Source organism: Dreissena polymorpha, chromosome 7, assembly GCF_020536995.1.
Source record: "Dreissena polymorpha isolate Duluth1 chromosome 7, UMN_Dpol_1.0, whole genome shotgun sequence".
Taxonomy (NCBI): domain Eukaryota; kingdom Metazoa; phylum Mollusca; class Bivalvia; order Myida; family Dreissenidae; genus Dreissena; species Dreissena polymorpha.
In genome coordinates this window covers 30,215,931-30,239,124 of record NC_068361.1, presented here as the reverse complement: position 1 = coordinate 30,239,124, position 23,194 = coordinate 30,215,931, and the positions used below count along the sequence as shown (strand labels likewise).

The 23,194-nt window shown below is 36.6% G+C and overlaps 2 protein-coding genes across 52 annotated transcripts; both read left to right on the top strand.

Moving 5' to 3' along the window:
• Positions 1–358: 358 nt before the first annotated feature.
• LOC127838057 (uncharacterized) lies at positions 359–5,855 on the top strand. 2 transcript variants are annotated; one of them, XM_052365568.1, is made up of 5 exons: positions 359–527; positions 2,020–2,184; positions 2,314–2,509; positions 2,893–3,081; positions 3,496–5,855. In XM_052365568.1, the coding sequence occupies exons 3-5, from the start codon at positions 2,323–2,325 to the stop codon at positions 4,719–4,721; spliced, it is 1,602 nt and encodes a 533-aa protein (XP_052221528.1). In that variant the 5' UTR covers positions 359–527; positions 2,020–2,184; positions 2,314–2,322; the 3' UTR covers positions 4,722–5,855. The 2 variants fall into 2 exon arrangements, with proteins under 2 accessions (XP_052221528.1, XP_052221529.1); XM_052365569.1 differs by lacking the exon at positions 359–527 and adding an exon at positions 1,093–1,372.
• A 141-nt stretch (positions 5,856–5,996) lies between these two features.
• On the top strand, positions 5,997–22,568 carry LOC127838059 (syntaxin-6-like). Of its 50 annotated transcripts, XM_052365609.1 has the most exons (12): positions 5,997–6,145; positions 12,604–12,773; positions 14,312–14,406; positions 14,680–14,742; positions 17,344–17,457; positions 18,349–18,455; positions 19,793–19,887; positions 20,224–20,448; positions 20,590–20,636; positions 20,778–20,824; positions 20,872–20,918; positions 20,966–22,568. In XM_052365609.1, the coding sequence occupies exons 1-8, from the start codon at positions 6,111–6,113 to the stop codon at positions 20,298–20,300; spliced, it is 756 nt and encodes a 251-aa protein (XP_052221569.1). In that variant the 5' UTR covers positions 5,997–6,110; the 3' UTR covers positions 20,301–20,448; positions 20,590–20,636; positions 20,778–20,824; positions 20,872–20,918; positions 20,966–22,568. The 50 variants fall into 50 exon arrangements, with proteins under 50 accessions (XP_052221569.1, XP_052221564.1, XP_052221581.1 ...); XM_052365604.1 differs by lacking the exon at positions 20,590–20,636; XM_052365621.1 differs by lacking the exon at positions 20,872–20,918 and having other exon boundaries at positions 21,154–22,568.
• The last annotated feature ends 626 nt before the right edge of the window (positions 22,569–23,194 follow it).

Sequence of the window (23,194 nt, the reverse complement as noted above, 5' to 3'; positions counted from 1 at the left end):
GTTTAATTTTAATTTATAACTGTCGTATTATAAACATTATCTTAATCAATCTCGTATTAATAAACTAATAAACAAATGAACATGCACAGAAGTCTAAATTGATTATGTACTCTTAACTGTCGTGTTATCTTTAAATATTGTTTAATACATAGTACATGTATGAGAATTTTACTGTCGCAAATAAACAATTTAAACTTAAATCCCCCTCTTTTGATATATCAATGTCAGAAAATGAGAACACTCGGTGATAAAATAATAATAATAAGTGGCCAAACATGCTTACTATTAATAATACCGGTCAGTATTGTGAAACCACCTTGCTGCAAATCAAGTGATCAGCCGTAAAGGGAGGTGACCATTATTTGCGCTTTCAATGGTTGTCACGCTTTTGCGGTTAGTAGCTAAACAATTGTGCAATATCTAACCTTGCGCAATAGTCAACATCCTGAATAAGTATATATGAATGTATGTATGTATGTATGGAGAAATATTAGTTGCACATTACACATTTGTGAAAAGAAACAGAGGTAGGTAGATCTACATTAATTCATAGAAAATAATAATTTTAACGCCTAAAAATACTATTATTTATAAAACATTTGTGTACAGATTACTAGTGACAGATAAACAGTGTGAATAGAGATTCAATTGAAATGCGTCATGTGTTGGTTTAAATTGGTGATGTTACAAAATGGATGTGTAATGTAATACAAATTTAAAGATGTATAAAGGTGAAGATACGTAATTATTTACAGATTTTTAAATATTGTTTTCATATTTTATTTATAAAGGTTATCAAAAAACAATATATACATGCTATTGGACAGAATAATAAAAAATGAGCAATAAAACTTGTTTTGAGTTCAAAATAAAGTGTCCTCCAAGTCAATTGTGTTTACAAACAATCAGTTTATTTACATCGCTGTTTACTCGCGAAAGGGAAAGTGAAAGTGACTCAGGTCACCAAAAATATAACGATGACTTTTAACGTTTCCGGTATCACTCATAAAGTAGGTCTTTTCTAAATGGTTAAAACGTTTGGAGTGATCTATTAAGTTACTTTCTGCCGGTAAAAAGTTTTTAAAATAGAATTAAAATTGAATTTTCTTTCGGCTATTTTTAGCATATGTCAACGCTCTGAGGCTACACATCACGTTAGTTGCAAAAATGTAAACATGTCTTTCAATTATGAAACGGGTTTATCTTCCATAATTCTTGACAACGTTGTACCCAAGCAGTGTTATTAGCAGTTTTTATGCAAGAGTAACTGAAATCCGGTAAAAATTAGACCAGTTGATATGCATAATAATTGGATTTGTGACCTTTATAGAGCCTTTAAGGAACATCAATAAGGAATGGTTATTCTGTACAGGTAAGTCATATCTAACCTTTATTTTTATCGAAGAAGAGGGGGTATATTGCTTTGCTCATGTCGGTCGGTCTGTCGGTCGGTCGGTCCACCAGGTGGTTTCCGGATGATAACTCAAGAACGCTTGGGCCTATGATCATGAAACTTCATAGGAACATTGATCATTACTCGCAGATAACCCCTATTGATTTTCAGGTCACTAGGTCAAAGGTCACGGTGACCCGAAATAGTAAAATGGTTTCCGGATGATAACTCAAGAACCCTTATGCCTAGAATCATGAAACTTCATAGGTAGATTGATAATGACTGGCAGATGACCCCTATTGATTTTCAGGTCACTAGTTCAAAGGTCAAGGTCACGGTGACCCGAAATAGTAAAATGGTTTCCGGATGATAACTCAAGAACGCTTATGCCTAGAATCATGAAACTTCATAGGTAGATTGATAATGACTGGCAGATGACCCCTATTGATTTTCAGGTCACTAGGTCAAAGGTCAAGGTCACGGTGACCCGAAATAGTAAAATGGTTTCCGGATGATAACTCAAGAACGCTTATGCCTAGGATCATGAAACTTGATAGGTAGATTGATAATGACTCGCAGATGACCCCTATTGATTTTCAGGTCACTAGTTATATTTCTATTTTAAGCATTTTAGGTGCTGCTAATCCGACGAACATCTGATCAAATTGTTGTGGCTTAGGACGTTCTATGATACTTGACTTACTAGTAACCGATTTCAACTCAAAATAGTTGAATGGTTGAAAAGTGACAGCGAAGTGAAAACGAAAATAGAATAAAGAACATTTATACAGGTACGTATACATTAATAAAACGTGTTTCTTGCTCTTTGCCTTCCATTAGATTACTGATAAATGCATGCATTTAAAGTAAACTTTATATTCGTATATAACATTAACCATAAACCCATTTCTTCTCTTCAGAGTCAGGTAATGGCTGGTACTGTGTCCAGTGCCCATTGCGCCGTGCAGGTGGGAAGCTACATGGCCCAGAGGAGTAGCGAGTGGCCGGAGAGGGGTAGACACATCTTAGCACAGTTTGACGAGGAAACCATCGTCGTGTACCAGGCCTTCCGGCCAGATATAGCGGAGTACGCCGTGACGCATGGGAAGTTCGGAGGTAATTTCAGTGTACATATTTATGATGATGATGAAGATGATTAGTTTAAACCTAGTATTTATTTTTCGATTGCATCGAAAGCCTTGGGCTTATTGAAACGCTCTTGAGTCCGTTTCCTGGGTAGAACCAGTACTTGGAGTCTTTGGGGGAGATCTCAAGAACGCTCCCACAATGAGGATCGAACCCGTTACCTCCCGGTCGCTAGGGGGACACCGTATCCACTACACCACCGCGACCTAAAGATGATTATGATGGTGATGTGACAATGAGTATTGAAATGACTCGCCATTTCTTTTGCGGTAGAAAAGAGTGGGAGAAAAACGCAATTGCTAAATACACTTTATACAGTAATTTTAAGCACATGAAACGGATTTTTCCAACAGGCCCAGAGTACAGTTTTACCCGGATGACATGGATCAAAACCAACTTCATGTGGATGATGTATCGTTCTGGTTGGGGACAGAAACGGGACCAGGAGCGGACACTTGCCATCTTCCTGAGCAGGAAGGGGTTTGAGGAACTGTTGAAAGGGGCAAAAGGGGTTGGAATTACATTGGAAAAACATCAACCAGGTAAATTACGTTAATACCAAAATATGAAGAGACAAGAGAGCTGTATACGTATATGCGCTTGAACGAGTTAAACACTTGCAATCGCATGCTTTAAAATGATGATTGATACAATTACAAGCATGACATTTATGCAATATGCATGGTAGCTTAGAAACATCATGTCTTCTGAAAGACTTTTGAATATTATTTTTATAGACTTACTAAGTATTTGGATATGCGATGATACCGTCTTTGTGGTCGCCAATGTGTTCGCGTACATGTATAAGAATGACAGCTATATTGAAAGTCTATCTGGATGTAGCACATTCATCAACTCTACAAATTATAGAAACATACACTATGCTATAAACTGTAAACGAATAAGTGCAAAACATAACATGGGTACCGCATATTTCAACTTGCATTTTTGTACAGATGATGTACGGATACAGTGGGATCCTGACCACTGTCCAAAAGGGGAAAAGCTCGAAAGAAGGGCCATCCAGCTAGGTCTGAAAGGCACCGCTCTACAGAAGTTTCACCAGGATTACATACAGCGCATTGCCGATATTAGCGAGTTCGTTGATGAACAACGACAATTTGTTGATAATGATGCACTTGACAAGCTATTAAGTCCAATTGAAAAGGTTTACGTACCTAGTGACAAAGAGATATGTCGACATATCTTATTGGAGGGCTACGACACTATCAATGGGATTGCAGGTGCTACTGAGGCTAGTTACCCACTAAAGAACATAACCGATGAAAATGCTGAGGCCTGTTGTTCAGGGAAGTTGCAATCACTTATTGACGGAAGGTTTGGTGGTACCGATACCAAGGAGAATGTCATTGTTTGTCTTGGGGGAGCGTTCAATCCCGTCCATACAAGACATGTTGCAGTTTTAAAAGCAGCTATTGGTTGGCTACACAAGAATACTCATTACCGCGTTGTTGCCGCGAGACTAGCGGTCGCACCGGACGGATACGTGAAACAGAAATGCAAGAAGACGAAAGTATTGTGCATCAAAGCACAACACAGACTCAGACTGTGTCAGCTCACGTGTGACGGGCATGATTTAATACAATCTTATCACTCAACGGTCGGATCTGCCCTGGAGTGCGGGCAAAATGTCCGCAGGGAGGAGAACTGGGGGAACGTCAAGACCGCCGTGGTAGTCGGAGCAGATAGGGCTGTGAGCAGAGGTGGTGGGAAGTGGACGAGAAAGAGCAAATGCGTCACAGTCTGCGTTGGGAGGAAAGGTACCACCGATGCGGTTAAACAGGCGTATCTTGCGGATCTTTCTTTGCACTCAGTTGAAGACAAGGACTTCTTTATTGCAGATACGGAGATCGATGATGTCAGCTCGACGGAAATACGACGCAAACTACAAAGCGTTAATTTGGGTATCTCTGACGTTTACGCGAAAGGAAACTACCAGAGTTGTTCTAGTACGAGCTTCGACCAAGAGAGGACAGTACTTGAGACACAAGGACCGACTGAGGAGGATACAACGACAACCCAGCAGTGTAGTACAATGAAGCCAGCTGTTAACAAGCAAACATCACCGGATGTTGTTATTGGAGAACTGGTTCAAAAAGGCTGGATTGACAACAAGGCTGGTGCATACATTTTAGAGCATCTGTCAGACTTGTACCACTAGCAGCGACATGGTTTTAAGAGCATTCACATTTAACCTAGTTTGTGGTAAATGTTCAGGTCAGTTTTGACGCAGTCTGATAAAATATTTACAAAGGAGGTTAACGCATGGCAATGTGGTCATCAAATGATCAAATATCATGGTACCAAGAGAGAATGTGTATGCATTATATTTTTAATTAATTTTTGCTAACCTAATGCAAGAAAATACCAAAAAAAATCATACTAAAAACAAGTGATATCACTGTTAAAGCATAATCCCCGCGAATAAGGGTAAATAATGGAAAATAAGGGAAAATAAGGGAAAATCAACACCTTTGAACATCGGAGTTATTAAATGAAAAACAGAACATTTACAAAGAACAATAACTCTGCAGTACGGAAAAAATATATGATATTTGAACTATGCATTGCCTCGCAGTGTTCATTATCATTATTTTTAATTAACTTCTGTATTATTCCCTTCAATGTTAAGTGAGTAATGCTCCAAAATAGGAAAAAATAAAGAACACCAACTCTCTATCACTGAATATAGAGTCTTTATCACTGAAGGAATTGTGCTTCTTGTACTCTGCGATTCCTCTCAATGTCCACTATTTATATCCGAAGTTTCAAAGAAACTCAATTCTATATTAACAGAGTTATTCTTCGCACAATTAAATTCAACAAAGATCAATAACCCCAGTAATATAAATGAAAGAATCACAGTTTACGTTTACAGTTATGATCTGCATAATAAAATTACACGACCTGTATGTAATTGTGCTCTGCAAAAGAAAACAAACATGGGCAAAAACTTCTAAAACAATGAAGTTATATTTCTTGCACTGTGAACTTTCTTGCGATGTTCAAGGTATATCTATGAAGTATCATCTTGATCTACAATTCTTATATTATTATGGAGAGCACTAAAAAAAACAAAGGGCATTAACGACGTAAAATTCGGGATGCAACAGGTTAACCGGTTAAACTACTGAATGATTAGTTATCAGGTTACATTTTCAAGAAAAGGTTATCCTGAAACTTAAAAAAAGCGTAATGGAACTTGGTCAGTGACCTCACACAATGACTCGAACCCTTGTGTAAAATTTCAGGTGAATACTAATTGATAAAAGATATGGAGTCACTGCACGCAATCCCCAAATTATAAGCAGAGCTTAACGCCAACGCTGACAAATAGCAATCTCTTGCACGACGGATACAGTGTATGTGAGAGCAAGGATCGACAACTCTGCGTGGAGATTGATCCATATAGAATGACGAAAAATTGTTGAATATTTTAGTGGATTGTAGCCCCAAATCCAATTTTCACGACACTGTTTAATTTTAATGACAAAACATGTCAAATTTAACGAAAACATCGGCGGCATAATTTGTTCGTCTTCATGAAAAAATGTCTTTGGAAGATCCTTTCTTCGTCGTAAAAGAGTAAGTTAAAGCTGAAAAAGAACATTTCGTTATTTATCCAGCTATGTTTGGATCAACGCAATTTTATGATAATGTAGAAAATGTTAAGTGTTTGAACTTGAAGATGAACAGAAATTAAAAAGCAAAGGCAGTACAAATACTCATAGGCGCTCGATATCACATTCGGTACCCCTCGCAGATTATCATAATCGGACTCGGGAGAAAAACGGGTTGAAAGTAGTCCGCCCAAGTGATACCATTCTAACAATGTTACAACAACAAAAACAATAACAACGATGGCGTCCATAATTCCTGTAGAGTTTGTACTTGCTCTGGCTTCAGAGCATAGAAAATCCCCATGTTCATCTTTGCAAAATGTAAACAACTCGCAAAACCGGCCATGTTTGTTTTTACTATGTAATTTTGATTCGCGTAGGCCCGCGTAGGTAGACCGCAATACCGCTTCCGAAATGTGTATTCATGCTATCTCCTTCGAGGTACTTATCCGATGTTTGACGGAAAGGGCCAAGAATGTGCGATTGTCAATATCAATGACAATGTTTATTATTTATTTATTTATTTTTTAGCTACCCGTTGTTTATTTTAATGCATACACATACTAAATTAATAAAAATCTTCCGACAAAACGTCTTCTTAAAAAAAGATAGTTTGACTATGTATGTATAGATATTGACAAGGTAAATCACTCGCCATTTTCTAAAGCAACGGATGTGTGTCATTATGCATAATATAATTGCTGTCACCCCGCTCGCTTATTGAAATGCGCGCGCAGGCCGGGAACCTCGCTCAATATACACATTACAGCCACTAAGCGCCAGATTTGATTTTTGACGTGCTGATTTTTTTTCTGGAAATCACCATGGCAGACGAAATCAAGTTAAACAATTGGTAAGGAATGATTCATGTGTATGCAATTTACAATATATTTTGTTGATTACCCCATTAATTGAGTGAAACAATAGTTACAAAGGATTTATCACATTGTCTGTGGATGTTTCTGTTGAAACTGAAAGAAGATAGAGAAAGAGCGAGGTTCCCGGCCTGCGCGCGCATTTCAATAAGCGAGCGGGGTGACAGCGCTTTAATTATGCATAATGACGCACATCCGTTGCTTTAGAAAATGGCGAGTGATTTACCTTGTCAATATCTATGTACATAGTCGAACTATCTTTTTTTTTTAAAAAGACGTTTTGTCGGAAGATTTTTATTAATTTAGTATGTGTATGCATTATAAAAAACAACGGTTAACTAAAAAACAAATAAATAAATAAAACATTGTCATTGACATCGAGCGCCTATGCAAATACTACAGTATATCTGTTGAATACTATACTATAATTGACGTGTTGTACAACTTTAAATTCGTGTTATTTCTAGCCTTTTCAATTTGAGTGTAGTTTGGTTAAATTTGGAGCAGACAATCTCAAAAATTCCCTATTTAGGCAGTATTAAATAGAGGTGTACCATTTTTTGTTGTGTGTAAATATCTTCCGGTCACCACATAAAATTGTAACATATCATGCAGTTAATGAAACAAGATTTTCTGAAAAAATACAAACAATTCAACAATAAACAATTTTCCTTCAACAATTGATTTAATTCCCTGTATTTCCCTGTCAAAATTGTTTATTTGCAGCGTGTTTAACCATGCAAAGCTGATACAGTTTTTTTTCTGCCGATTTTGGGAAAAGGAGTCTGGCAAAATTGGGAATTTTTTATCGACAAAATTGTCAATTTTTGGAATTTTTGCATCGGGGAAACAGCCTGTCTTGGGAATTTTTGGTGTTATTTTATTATGATAAAAATATAGAATGAGTGCTATATTGACGTCATCATTTGATGACTTTCAATTGGACGAATGATAATGGCGACTAAAATATATTAAGCTCCAGGGTATAGCTGCGATTTGATTCTCTAGAAACCTGGACCAACACGTTGCCTGAATTTTGACGTGTATGGACCAGAATGCGATCTACCTGTTGGCGTAATTGTTATGTCTGGGAAAAATCTAGTTTTTGATTAAATCACGAAAACATGGTGTTTTTTATTGCGCAATCGCTATAAAAACGCGCTTGGCCGGAAGAAGCGCTGTTCGTGATGTGAACACATCTTCTGTTATGGTTTGCACGAAGCATTTGCTAGATTATTAATATTTTATGTTTCAATCATTTCGTTGATAACAAGTAATACTACAAACTTCGATCGAGGGTATATACTATTTAAATAATCAACGACAGAATTATTCTGTTTAAATATTATCAATACAGAGGCCCACGCTTTGTGCATTGTACTGTTGTTCAAAAAGGCGTGACAGAAAACTAGATAAGTGTCAATTGTGTTCTTGAATGTGTCCAACAAGTTGAATTGTATATACCAATAGGCCTACCAGGCGAGAAAGTTTGCAAACCAATTTATTTCTTATACAACTTAGCTTGATATTTTGTCCGGCATCGGGGATTCGGTGCTAGTGCATAAGTGTGTTTGTTAGCCTGGATGGTTACACACCGGAAATAAAGTGTTGCGTTTTTGTCTTGGCAATTCCAGCCTTAAATTAATAGTTTAATCGCCTTGCGAACCCTTAAATTAACATTGGCGACGAGGATTTGTGATAGGCGAGTGTCAGCTCACAGTTTTGAACGTCAACTCGGCATTTTCAAGTATAAAAATTTGATTTGTTTGTTGCCAACGGATGTCTTGGTAGAAACATTCACTGAAAAATGGCGACATTCATTGGAAAAATTGATATTTTCGATGATAGTACAGAGTCATGGAACTGTTACAGTGAAATGTTGGAGGAATATTTTACTGCTAATGAGATAGCCAACAAAAAGCGTGTGCTAGGTCTTCTGTCATTAGTCGGTGGAAAAACGTACCAGATTTTGAGAGATTGGACTTCCCCAGACAAACCAGGTACAAAGACCTTTAAACTACTATGTGAACTGTTGCAGAAATACTTCAACCCTAGACCATTAGTGATAGCGGAACGCTTTCGATTCTATAAAAGGGATCAGAGAACGGATGAGTCTGTAAAAGACTTGAATGTTAGACTCTGGGCTATTTCAGCATTTTCAAAATACATGCCAGTTTGGTGATCAAGATCCCAAGCTCATTTTTTTCGTACCCAAGTTATTTTTGGCATAATTTTTTCGTACCCAAAGTTTTCGTACCCACATTTTTTTCGTAACCAAAATTTTCGTACCCACATTTTTCTTACCCAAAATTTTCATTTTCACTCATTCCATTCCGCGAAACCCTAAAGGTGTCGCAACTCTAGTTATTCATTTTTGACAAATTGACTTCCCTTTACTTGTTTCTATGCCTGTGTATATTATAATTTAAAAGCCATGCAAAACTGGAAAGTGTTACATTGAAAATTGTCCAATTTTAAAATCACACAGGTAATAAGTAAACGCCTAATAACATGGTCACCAACAGTAAATAAAACACTAACTAATCAAACAACAAGCCACAATTTTGTTAAATTGTTTGACAATTTTCTACCGTAACTTTGCTAACTCTCAATGTTCGCAAAAACACATTAAACTAGAAGTAAGCGATTTGGATTAGAATGTGTAGTTTGCGGACCCCTTTACTTTTTGCATACTATTGCAGAACAGTTCAGTATTAATTGCTATAAATGTTGCTAGAAGAATCCAGAAAATAAACATGCTTACATCTGAGGCGGTAGATGCGTGCTATTTGCAGATAAAGGAGAGTCACTCAAATCTTTATTATACCCCCTCAAACGAAGTTTAGGGGGGTATATAGGAGTGAACTTGTCGGTCAGTCGGTCTGTCTGTCGGTCTGTATTAAGTGTCCACTCTCTAATTCAAGTAGTTTTCATCCAATCTTCACCAAACTTGGTCAGAAGTTGTATCTAGATGATCTTAAGGCCAAGTTCGAACATGGGCCTTGCCGGGTCAAAAACTAGGTCACAGGGTCACTGAGTACGTTTTACACATTGAGCATGGTGTCCACTCTCTCTATTTCAAGTTGTTTAAATCCGATCTTCACCACACTTGGTCAGAAGTTGTAACTAGATGATGTGTAGGTCAAGTTCGAACATGCCGGGTCAAAAACTAGGTCACAGGGTCACTTAGTGTGCTTAAAACCTCACCATGTTGTCCGCTCTCTAATTCGAATAGTTTTTATCCAATCTTCACCAAAATTGGTCAGAAGTTGTATCTTGAGTATGTCAAGGGCAAGTTTGAATATGGGTCATGCCAGGTCAAAAACAAGGTCACGGGGTCACTTAGGGCATTTTAAACATCACAATGTTGTCCGCTCTCTAATTCAAGAAGTTTTCATCTAATCTTCACCAAACTTGGTCAGAAGTTGTATCTAGATGATGTCTAGGTCAAGTTTGGATATGGGTCATGCTGGGTCAAAAACTAGGTCACAGGGTATCTTAGTGCATTTTAAACCTCACCATGTTGTCTGCTCTCTAATTCAAGTAGTTTTCATCCAATCCTCACCAAACTTGGTCACAAGTTTTATCTAAATGATCTCTAGGACAACTGTGAACATGGGCCATTCCGGGCCTAAAACTAGGTCATGGGGTCACTTAGTGCGTTTTTTAACATTCAGCATGGTGTCCGCTTTCTAATTCAAGTAGTTTACATCCGATCTTCACTAAACTTGGTCAGAAGTTTTATGGAGATGATCTTAAGGCCAAGTTAGAACATGGGCCTTTCTGGGTCAAAAACTACGTCAAGGGGTCACTTAGTGCGTTTTAAAAATGGAGCATGGTGTCCGCTGTTTTTTGTGAAGACGACATGCAAAATATTATGTGTCAATGCGGCATGTAGGGGTATTCGTCACGTCTGTGACAAAGCTCTAGTTTTAGTTTGTTAACATCTTTTAACGGTATTGAAAGAAAACTGTTTTATTGGAATTGGGGAAAAATGACTTTGCTGTGGGAATGCCTCTGTTTTCCGGAGGCACAGACGGTGCTGAAAATCCCCTGCGATAGCTCCATGCCATAGTGTATACCCACATGGTTACCTTGTATTGAGACATCACATTGCCAAGGCAGAGTACTCAATTGCAATACACATAGGGCCAACAAAATTTGATTAAACTTTTTAATTACTTTTATTTACAATTTAACAAATGTCTGTTCTATCAATCATTCTTTTGAGCAACATGGGCACCTAAAAGTGCTCAAGAATTTCATAAACACAAATATTCCACATTTGTTGAAATGAATTTTTGCATACATGTATGTTCCTTATACTAGATTTTTTGAATATTCCCACTGAGCATGTGTATATCAAGTGAGGCGGTGTGCACACACCATTTTTGTGCTAAAATTTTTCATGCAACATTTTCTGACAATAGTGAGAAAGTGAAAGTAGTTTTTGAAAATATTTTAAATAAATGGAAGTGTTATGTTAATATTAGTTCAGTCATCTGCTTCGTTTTGGAATGTATTTCTAAATTGAATGAAGAAGACCAATACAATGTATGGAATATCGGTGAATTTGGGTTTCTTTTAGCTGAAGTAAGATTTTGAAAAGCAATTACACCTGAATATAATATGACAACACTTTAAGTCTAAGTTCTACAGTATTTTTAAGTAAATAACCCCTCAAAACTAATGTGTGCAATTTAAGTATAACAATAAGATTTTTTTCCATATCCAAACTGCCCGTGCCCAATTAATTTAAATTTAATAAATGGTTAAAAAAAACACGTACTGTATTGGGTAATGTATTGTACTGTACTGCTTAATGTAATGTATTGTAATGTACTGGATTGCTTAATGTATTGTAATGTACTGTATTGCTTAATGTAATGTACTGTATTGCTTAATGTAATGTATTTTAGTGCACTGTATTGCTTAAATTATTGTTATGTACTGTATTGCTTAATGTAATGTATTGTAATGTACTGTATTGCTTAATGTAATGTATTGTAATGTACTGTATTGCTTAATGTAATGTATTGTAATGTACTGTATTGCTTAATGTAATGTATTGTAATGTTCTGTATTGCTTAATGTAATGTGTCTGAAAAGTATCACTTAAAAACGTTGTTCATTTGTGTCTTGTTCTGTGAAAATTGGGCAAAATGCATGTGTGTAAAGTGTCGTCCCAAATTAGCCTGTGAAGAGACTTCCTTTAAATGAAAAATACCATTAAAGTGGAAAGTGTTGTCCCTGATTAGCCTGTGCGGACTGCATTTGCCCAGTTTTCTCAGAACACAACTCATTCTATTATTACTCTCACATTTGCACAGAGAAATAATTTTTATTTAGTATAAAAATAATTTGTTTAATGAAAATACATGTACATATTATAGTAAAATATAGTTTTGATATAATAAATGCTATATTGTTTATACGCCACAGGGCTGATATGAAACTGTGTGATCAAGTGCCTGTTTGACAAATTCTAGCTGGTTCTCCAATAACATGACATTCTTGGCGAGGCACATAAAGCTCTGTTGTGTTGCAGAGAGGTGGAGAAGGCTCTGCAAACGTCCAAGAATCTTTACACACGATGGTGCCAGTTGGCCGACCAACCCAGTCAGGTGTCTGTAGAGGAGTATAACTGGACCACAAATGAGCTGAGAAACAGCCTGCGCAGTATTGACTGGGATGTGGAGGACCTAGAGGAAACTGTCGATATCCTTTTTGGAATTAAAATCAGTTGCTTTCTGGGAAGACTTGGCTTGATACATATGGGTAAATTGACATACCTGAATCATTGTGTGTTTTTTGTTCAAAATAGGGTCCATTATTCGGCCCCATTCCCAATGGGAAAAAGTACATATATTTCCCAAATGGGACCTTAAAATTCTCGATTTTTTAGGCACCCCCCCCCCCCCCCCCCTCAATTTTGAAGCATTTTTAGCAAAATAGCAACAATACTAATTTCTCAATTTTTGTCAAAACGCAGCGAATTTTTCCAGTCCTCAAGGACCCATACCATTTCCCAAAATGATGACAAAACACACTGTGATTAGCCTGTGCATTCCAAACTGGCTACTCAGAGACCACACTTTTCGTCCGAACTAGAATTGAATTTGGAACAAATTTCATATAAACAAAGAAATGCTCAAAAGTGGAAGTATTAACGCTAAGTTACTTATTAGCCTGTGCTGGGACCACACTTTACACACATGCATTTATACCAGTTTTCAAAGAAAACTGCTCACATTAAGTCTAGCAGGTCCACAGGGACCACAGAAATTCCAGATAAATTATTTCTTGGTAGTCTTAACTTCCTTGGCCTAAGTCGAAAGATTGCTGGTGACATTTGTTTCCTGCCTTTTCTAATACTTACATTAGGTTCCATTTGGGCAGCTCATGTCAAATATTAAATAAAGGTATTCCCTTTTAATTATCATCTCAATTAACAGGGGTTTTTTATTGAAAGAGAAAGAATTGTGTTAATTCTTTCTGAGAATGCTGGTATTTTCAGGAACCCTTTGCATCCCTTTTTCAGATATACATGTATATTACAGTCTCCTGTTAAAATCCCAAAACCATAACTTACAGTAACTGACAATAGTGTGTGTTTTTTTTTCATTCAAAATCGGGTCCAGTAATTGGCACCATCCCCAATGGAAAAAGTATACATTTTTCCCAAATGGAAGCTAAAAGTTCGCAATGAAAGGTTTCCAGGTTATATTTTTTTTAGATATCAATATTTTGTTCAATCCCATCCATATAAGTTCTATCTTAGTAAATATAATACTGAAAACACTTGTGTTCTCAATTTTGAGCATTTTTTAGCAAACAACAACAACACTAATTTTCCAATGTTAGTCTTAATGCCGCAATTTTCCAAATCCTAAGTGAAGATACAGTATTGCTGAAGTCAATATCATATGATTATAACTTTTCAGTACTTAATTGATTACATTGGCATCTCAAGCGTCGTATATATATCAGCATGGCAAGCTAGATTGTCTACTTCTTAACATTACAAAAATCTCTTGTAAGTTTAAATTGTCGTACGATCGTTTATGAAACGGCCGCCAGTATTTTAGAAATTATTCATGCAGTTTTACTGGCTGGTCTGCAGGCTGACAAACTTTGGCAGAAACTGATAATAACAGGTGTTATGCAAAAAAAATAGGTGGAACAGTAAAATATAATTATATGTTTACACATCTGTGATGCATCAGTACAATTTACAATTCTTAACATTTGTGTAAGTATTGTTGAAAAGAACCCCAAGAAGTTCAGAATAGAAGTCAGTGAGTTGAAAGAGAGAAGAGACTTTATAGAACGCACCAAATCTGCCGTTAGGGTAAAATTTCTTGAATTTTTTAGTTTCAAGTAATCAACTGTCTTTCTTCATTTATTTTATGAATTTATGTGTGACTAATATAGCATTTAAAATTAACTAAAAGTTTTGAATTTTTCACCAATAAGCCTCTATTTTTAATGTCATAAATACTGACCTGTTATCTCATGCTTCTCCTTTCCAGGGGGAATTAACTCCCCTTGGAAAGCAGAAGCATGAGATAACCGGTAAGTATTTAGTAATTAAAATGAATTTTATTTAAAAAAATTGTTTTAGGAGATGAAATCTCAGATGACCTCACCGCAAATCCGAACTACTGAGGATACAAATGTCAGACAGGTAGAGAAAACATACCATAAACTATAAGTAAACATGGAATGACACCATAGTTAATCACATAAAAGATGGACTGCATATCAGGCTATAACAACAATATCATGGCCTTTGAAGTCTACACAAAGCAGGATACTTTCCTTAGAAAAATTAATTCTTTACATTAAAGAAGTTAAATCCTTATGAACACTTGTGAAAAAGATATATTTCTTAAATGTTTTGTATAATTCTCAGATTATTATATTGTCTTTAAAACAGCTTTCTTTCTAAAATGTCCCCAAATTTGGGGCTCAATCATAATGGCAGTACTAGTTGTAGTCAAAACAGGTTTGTGGATGTTGACCTGTCACGCACATTCCAAGATTGTATGTGTCTTGTTCTGAGAAAACTGGGCTTAATGCTTGTGCATAAAGTGCCGTCCCAGATTAGCCTGTGCAGTCCGCACAGGCTAATCAGGGACGACACTTTCCGCTTTTATGGTATTTTTAGTTTGAAGGAAGTCCCTTATTACCGAAAATCAAGTTTTAGCAGAAAGTGTTGTCCCTGATTAGCCTGTGCAAACTGTGCAGGCTTCTTTGGGACAACACCTTAGACACATGCATTAAACCCAGTTTTTCCAGAACAAGGTTCATATTGAAAACTGTTGTGGGTTTCAGTCCTTATTGAACCCCAAAAGCCCCAGCAAGGCGTATGACAAGTAATTGTTGTGAGTTTCAGTCCTTATTGAACCCTAAAGCCCCAGCAAGGTGTATGACAAGCAACTGTTGTGGGCTTCAGTCCTTATTGAATCCTTAAAGCCCCAGCAATGCATATGACATGCAACTGTTGTGGGTTTCAGTCCTTATTGAATCCCAAAAGCCCCAGCAAGGCGTATCACAAGTAACTGTTGTGGGTTTCAGTCCTTATTGAACCCTTAAAGCCCCGGCAAGGCGTATCACAAGTAACTGTTGTGGGTTTCAGTCCTTATTGAACCCCAAAAGCCCCAGCAAGGTGTATTTCAAGTAACTGTTGTGGGTTTCAGTCCTTATTGAACCCTTAAAGCCCAAGCAAGTTGTATGACAAGTAACAGTTGTGGGTTTCAGTCCTTATTGAATCCCTAAAGCCCCAGCAAGGTGTATTTCAAGTAACTGTTTTGGGTTTCAGTCCTTATTGAATCCCAAAAGCCCCAGCAAGGCGTATTACAAGTAACTGTTGTGGGTTTCAGTCCTTATTGAATCCTTAAAGCCCCAGCAAAGCTTATGACAAGTAACTGTTGTGGGTTTCAGTCCTTATTGAACCCTTAAAGCCCCAGGAAGTTGTATGACAAGTAACTGTTGTGGGTTTCAGTCCTTATTGAACCCCAAAAGCCCCAGCAAGGCGTATTACAAGTAACTGTTGTGGGTTTCAGTCCTTAATGAATCCCTAAAGCCCCAGTAAGGCGTATTACAAGTAACTGTTGTGGGTTTCAGTCCTTATTGAATCCCTTAAGCCCCAGTAAGGCGTTTTACAAGTAACTGTTTCTGGTTTCAGTCCTTATTGAATCCGAAAAGCCCCAGCAAGGCGTATGACAAGTAAATATTTTGGGTTTCAGTCCTTATTCAACCCTTAAAGCCCCAGCAAGTTCTATGACAAGTAACTGTTGTGGGTTTCAGTCCTTATTGAATCCCTAAAGCCCCAGTAAGGCGTATTACAAGTAACTGTTGGTGGTTTAAGTCCTTATTGAACCCTAAAGCCCCAGCAAGATGTATGACAAGTAACTGTTTTGAGTTTCAGTCCTTATTGAACCCTTAAAGCGGGTATATACGATTTTGTCAAATATTTATGAATTTATATAAACCGTGTAAAAAACTTATTATATATATATTTCAATATAAATTAAAATAAAAGTTAAGAAGAACATGTGTCGAAAAATTCGAAATAAGCCAGATATTTAATTCTGAAATTGAAAACGGCTGTACAGCCGAATTCGCCAGCATGTATACCATACATGTACGATGTGCATCTAAACTTAGTTTAACGGTTTATTTGAATTCCTGCAACGATATCTATTCATACGACACACGAACACTATCTCCGATCCTAATACAAAGACGAATGCTTCGGTTATTGTAGGAAAATATATACGTCACTATCGGCTCGATGCGCTAATTTGTCTTTGCTGCATTTTATGAAATTCGGCTTTAATGTATCATTTTTCTTTCCTATTTTGTGTTATTGTAACATATTTTATCAATATATTACAATTAAACACATATAAAAAATCGTATATACCCGCTTTAATGCCCCAGCAAGTTGTATGACAAGTAACTGTTGTGGGTTTCAGTCCTTATTGAACCCCAAAAGCCCCAGCAAGGCGTATTACAAGTAACTGTTGTGGGTTTCAGTCCTTATTGAACCCCAAAAGCCCCAGCAAGGTATATGACAAGTAACTGTTTTGGGTTTCAGTCCTTATTGAACCCTTAATGCCCCAGCAAGTTGTATGACAAGTAACTGTTGTGGGTTTCAGTCCTTATTGAACCCCAAAAGCCCCAGCAAGGCATATTACAAGTAACTGTTGTGGGTTTCAGTCCTTATTGAACCCCAAAAGCCCCAGCAAGGTATATGACAAGTAACTGTTGTGGGTTTCAGTCCTTATTGAACCCCAAAAGCCCCAGCAAGGTGTATGACAAGTACTCAAGGCTGGACATGGAGGCTGAAAGATCACATCAGAGTTTCATCGACGACACAACACAACACCAACAGGTATAGCAGCTGCATGATTCCCAACAGATTCTGTTGGACCTTGGTCTGAGCCAACGTTCACTCAAATTTGCTATTCTTTGTTATACATATATTCCGGGGATTTTAGTAACAAAGGCTCAGGATGCTGTTGAGCATGGAAATTCAACTAAATAAACCACAAGAAAACAGGTACATCTTCCCAGTGTTGGCATTTGTTCTATGTACTGTAATCCTATCAATTGTAAATAAATGTTTATACTTCATAAGAAGATTTTAAAATTATTAATGTGACTGTTTATCTCACATGTAAATATTATGTTGTTTTATGTCATGATTCTTGATTGATAAGTCTTAAAAGTTTACTAGATGCAAACAAGATAAATCAAACCTTGTTCTGGGAAAAGGGCTTATTTTCTGGGCATAAAGCGTCTTTCCAGATTTCACAGGCTAATCACGGACCACACTTTCCGCCTAAACTGAGTTTTTCTGAAAAAGAGACTTCTTTTAAGCAAACAATTACATAAAAGCAGAAAATGTTGTCCCTGATCAGCCTGTGTGGACTCAGTTAACATTGTGACTCACTTTCCCCTGTCTAGTTAACATTGTGACTCACTTTCCCCTGTCTAGTTAACATTGTGACTCACTTTCCCCTGTCTAGTTAACATTGTGACTCACTTTCCCCTGTCTAGTTAATATTGTGACTCACTTTTCCCTGTCTAGTTAAGATTGTGACTCACTTTCCCCTGTCTAGTTAACATTGTGACTCACTTTCCCCTGTCTAGTTAACATTGCGACTCACTTTCCCCTGTCTAGTTAACATTGTGACTCACTTTCCCCTGTCTAGATAACATTGTGACTCACTTTCCCCTGTCTAGTTAACATTGTGACTCAATTTCCCCTGTCTTTCTGCAGCTGATTATCAAGGATCAAGACGAACAGTTGGACTTGATTGGTTCCAGCGTAGGAGCACTCAAAAACATGAGTCATCAAATAGGCAACGAACTGGAGGAGCAAAACAGGTAAAAAGACTATTGGCTCACAAATCTTTTTATCAACCTCTTTGGTATGTAATATTTATATCTTATCGTGGTGTCAAATGATGGAACATGTAATTGCATATAAGAAATGGTGGGAATGATGAAGAACCAATTACAACAGTGTTACTTATCATGTGTAGTTCTACATTTCATTTCTTTTCATTGTTGTTTCTTAATCATCATTATTATTACCGGTAGACCAAGTATTGACAATGTAACCTTTTATAAAAGAAATGCTAGTTATTTACGATTTGTTACAAATCAATGTAGATGGATTTTACTGATGGTGTCCATGGCAACTTCTGTCTGCACATTTCGAGACCAATAAGAAATGTGAATATATGTTGGCTGTTAACCCCTGTATTATGGAATAATTCTTTTGTATGGTAACCTGTCTTTTAAAATTACATTTAAGTGATATTATGGGCATCTAACAGTTTATAGGTGTCTATCGCAATTGTTGTTTATTTTTGGTGTTTTCACTTCAAATACACTTATATTTGTTAATGCAGCATCAACATACTAAAGCAATATCACAGAAAGAGGAAAATAATGCATTTGAATATCAACCGTACTTTCTTTTGACAACTGATCATGCATGTACAATGTGAGCCTAAATTTAGTTTTAGTGCAGATTCATTCATACGACACAAAGACACACTTTTGTTTTACGGATCATTTCGGGTTAGAGGACTGGGTGAGTCACGTAAGAATACCGAATATAAAATATATTTTTATAAACAACTGGTAGCAAGATGAGTTGCATATAATTGGTCAGTAACCACATTTTAACTAACTCTTTTGACCTGTCAATTCTTTTCAGCTCAATTTAACAGTGAAAAATGCCCAATATATCACTTTAACTTATCAGATAGCCAGTCTATACCTCAGTACATAAGTACATGTACTTGTACAAAAGAAGGACATTGATCTAGTGTAAGGATGCTGGTCTATGTAATGGTAGCCAGGTCCCAGGTTTGTATCCCGCTCAGACCACGGAAATTTTCGGAAAAAAATACAAAATAAAAATCCCACTCTTGTTCCTCTCCACCCAGGATTATAAATGGGTCCCTGCGAGGGTAATATCCCAATGTGCAGTGGCTGCATACTGCTGGGTACCTGCGAGGGTAATAACCCAATGTGCAGTGGCTGCATACTGCGCCAAATGTAAACAGACAACTTATATCATAGTGATCAGAGGGGGGGGGGGGGGGGGGTAAATGTAAATGTCAGCTAAAGATTAGCCTAGTATCAATATCAGACTATTAACCCCTGCCCTTACCTTTCACATGTGTGTACCATTCACGTGTTTGTCACAGGATGTTGGATGACTTTGGCCATGAGATGGAGGTGACAGAGTCCAGGATGGACAACGTCATGAAGAAGATGGCAAAGGTGCTGCACATGTCCTCAGGTAGGCACTGAGACATGGGGCTGTATTCACAAAATATTGTTTAGACTTATGTATAAAGAATAGACATAGGACATAGAAAATGTACTTGAATATTTGAACAGATGAATTAATGGTGGGTTGGTCATATGCAATAGGCAATCTGTACTAAATGAAGAATGGCGCAATTTTTAGGTTTCCAATGTCATGTTAGACTCAACAATAAAAAATAATAAGAAGATAAAGGTTTACAGAATATAAGAGTTAGAAAAAAAGCAGCAACATTGTACCTGCTATTGGGAATCATTGGATTTCCCATAACAATGTCATGTATTTATTACAACTGTCTCTCTGTTGCAGACAAGCGTCAGTGCTGTGCCATAGGAGTGTTGCTGGTGATATTGCTCATTGTGATCATACTGCTAGTGGTGCTCTGAATACCACAGACAGCGCCTGGGTCTTATGGCACTTAGTGTTGTGAAGAGAATGCCAGGGCTGCTGGTCCTGATGAGTTATCTTAAGATCACTCTTTAGACAGGTGGATCAATACACTTAAAATGCATCTTAAGATCAGTCTTGAGACAGGTGGATCAATACACTTAAAATGCATCTTAAGATCACTCTTTAGACAGGTGGATCAATACACTTAAAATGCATCTTAAGATCACTCTTTAGACAGGTGGATCAATACACTTAAAATGCATCTTAAGATCACTCTTTAGACAGGTGGATCAATACACTTAAAATACATCTTAAGATCAGTCTTGAGACAGGTGGATCAATACACTTAAAATGCATCTTAAGATCACTCTTTAGACAGGTGGATCAATACACTTAAAATGCATCTTAAGATCACTCTTTAGACAGGTGGATCAATACACTTAAAATGCATCTTAAGATCACTCTTTAGACAGGTGGATCAATACACTTAAAATGCATCTTAAGATCAGTCTTGAGACAGGTGGATCAATACTCTTAAAATTCATCTTAAGATCACTCTTTAGACAGGTGGATCAATACACTTAAAATGCATCTTAAGATCACTCTTTAGACAGGTGGATCAATACTCTTAAAATGCATCTTAAGATCACTCCTTAGACAGGTGGATCAATACACTTAAAATGCATCTTAAGATCACTCTTTAGACAGGTGGATCAATACACTTAAAATGCATCTTAAGATCACTCTTTAGACAGGTGGATCAATACACTTAAAATACATCTTAAGATCAGTCTTGAGACAGGTGGATCAATACTCTTAAAATGCATCTTAAGATCACTCTTTAGACAGGTGGATCAATACACTTAAAATGCATCTTAAGATCACTCTTTAGACAGGTGGATCAATACACTTAAAATGCATATTAAGATAAGTCTTGAGACAGGTGGATCAATACACATAAAATGCATCTTTAGATCAGTCTTGAGACAGGTGGATCAATACACTTCAAATGCATCATAAGATAAGTCTTAAGACAGGTGGATCAATACTCTTAAAATACATCTTAAGATCAGTCTTTAGACAGGTGGATAAATACACTTATAATTTTAACATCTTAAGATCAATTGTAAAACATGTTGATCAATACACTAAAAATGCATAATCGTCTTTTTAAAACATTTAAAATCATCTTCTAACATGACCTACACTCCAGGAGTGAAATAACGTACTGCTCAATTTTGTTTATTACACGGGTGTTATTACACTAGTTATATAACTGTGAAATGACGTCATTTACAATGTTAATAAACGGTGAAAAGAGCTCAGCATTAAATAAAAAGAAAATGTGTTGGTCATGTTATAAATAGAATCTTAGATTGTTGTCATTTTGTATTGAATTTATTAAACTCGTCATCTAAATAAAGATAAAAACTCGGCTATTTAGATGACTCTTTTAATAAAGTCAATACAAAACGACAACTCATGCAAGATATATATGTAAAAAATAATGCTGTAAACTTAGCTAGATTATTGAACTGTGTTAGCTAGCATAAACTTTCAAAGGAGGATCGATTTAATGTTTTTTTTTATTTACATAGATTAGATAATGGCCTAATAATAAGTAAATAGGTTTTTGTAACTTCTTTGAATGCCAAAAAGTGCTATCCCCATTCACTGCAGATTGGCAAAGGGTCTTGTTTGTTTTTTAAAGCTACCCTGCAGTGCATCCTAAATCTCTGAATAAAGAATGATTCACATCAACCATGAGCACTTAAAATAATTGTTAACTATGCATAGAGCAGTACAGCAACTATTGTTAAGTATGCAAGTAAAAGGATAGCACCTATGTATGTGATATGTCATCAGAGTAAAATCCTATTGGATTACACACCCATAGTTGGCCATAAAACATGTGTTTGTTTAAACCCTTTACCTCATAGAAACAACCCGAGATGAATTAGAAAATCAAATTATATTGAAGAACTTTATTACTAAAGTCAAGTTTTAAAGGCTCCATTTTCAACCCTTGGTACTGATGTGCAGCAAACAGCATAAAAGTTGAACAGACTGCGAGTTACTTGCAGGCAGTATTGGTTTTAATCTGTTTGCCATTTTCACGTTGCTTCTGAGTGGGAAAGGGTTAAGTAACATGGTTGAGAGAAATTCTGGAAATATTATTTAGCCCACCTGAGTTTTGTTACGGGTCTGTTTGCAAGAAATCTGTGCAGGTGAAAAGAGACCATTTGAATAAATGTTGTTTAGTAGTTACTTTAATAATTGTTATGACTTTGTATGTGTCTTATTTTATGCTTTCCAGTGGTTTATAGAGAAATATCAGTGAATTATAACTGATAATTTCACTGTTTCAAACAGTGAAAATCAACAATGAAAATTATTTTTAGCTCGACTTTTATATATGAAATATATATAGTGGAGCTATCCTACTCACCCCTGCGTCGGCATTGCCGTGTCCGTTTGCATGCAAATGTTAAAGTTTGTGTACTACCCCAAATATTTCCTGTGTCCCTTGACATATTGCTTTCATATTTTGCATGCTTGTTTACCAACATGACCCCAACCTATAAACAAGAGCAGAAAACTGTATCAAGTTTTTTGACAGAATTATGGCCCCTTTTATACTTATAATATGCATATTATTGATAAATCTATGTTAAATTTTGCGTACTACCCCAAATATTTCATGTGTCCCTTGACATATTGCTTTCATATTTTGCATACTTGTTTACCATCATGACCCCAACCTATAAACAAGAGCAGACAACTGTATCAAGCATTTTGACAGAATTATTACCCCTTTTATACTTAGAATATGCATATTATTAATAAATATATGTTAAAGTTTGCGTACTACCCCAAATATTTCCTGTGT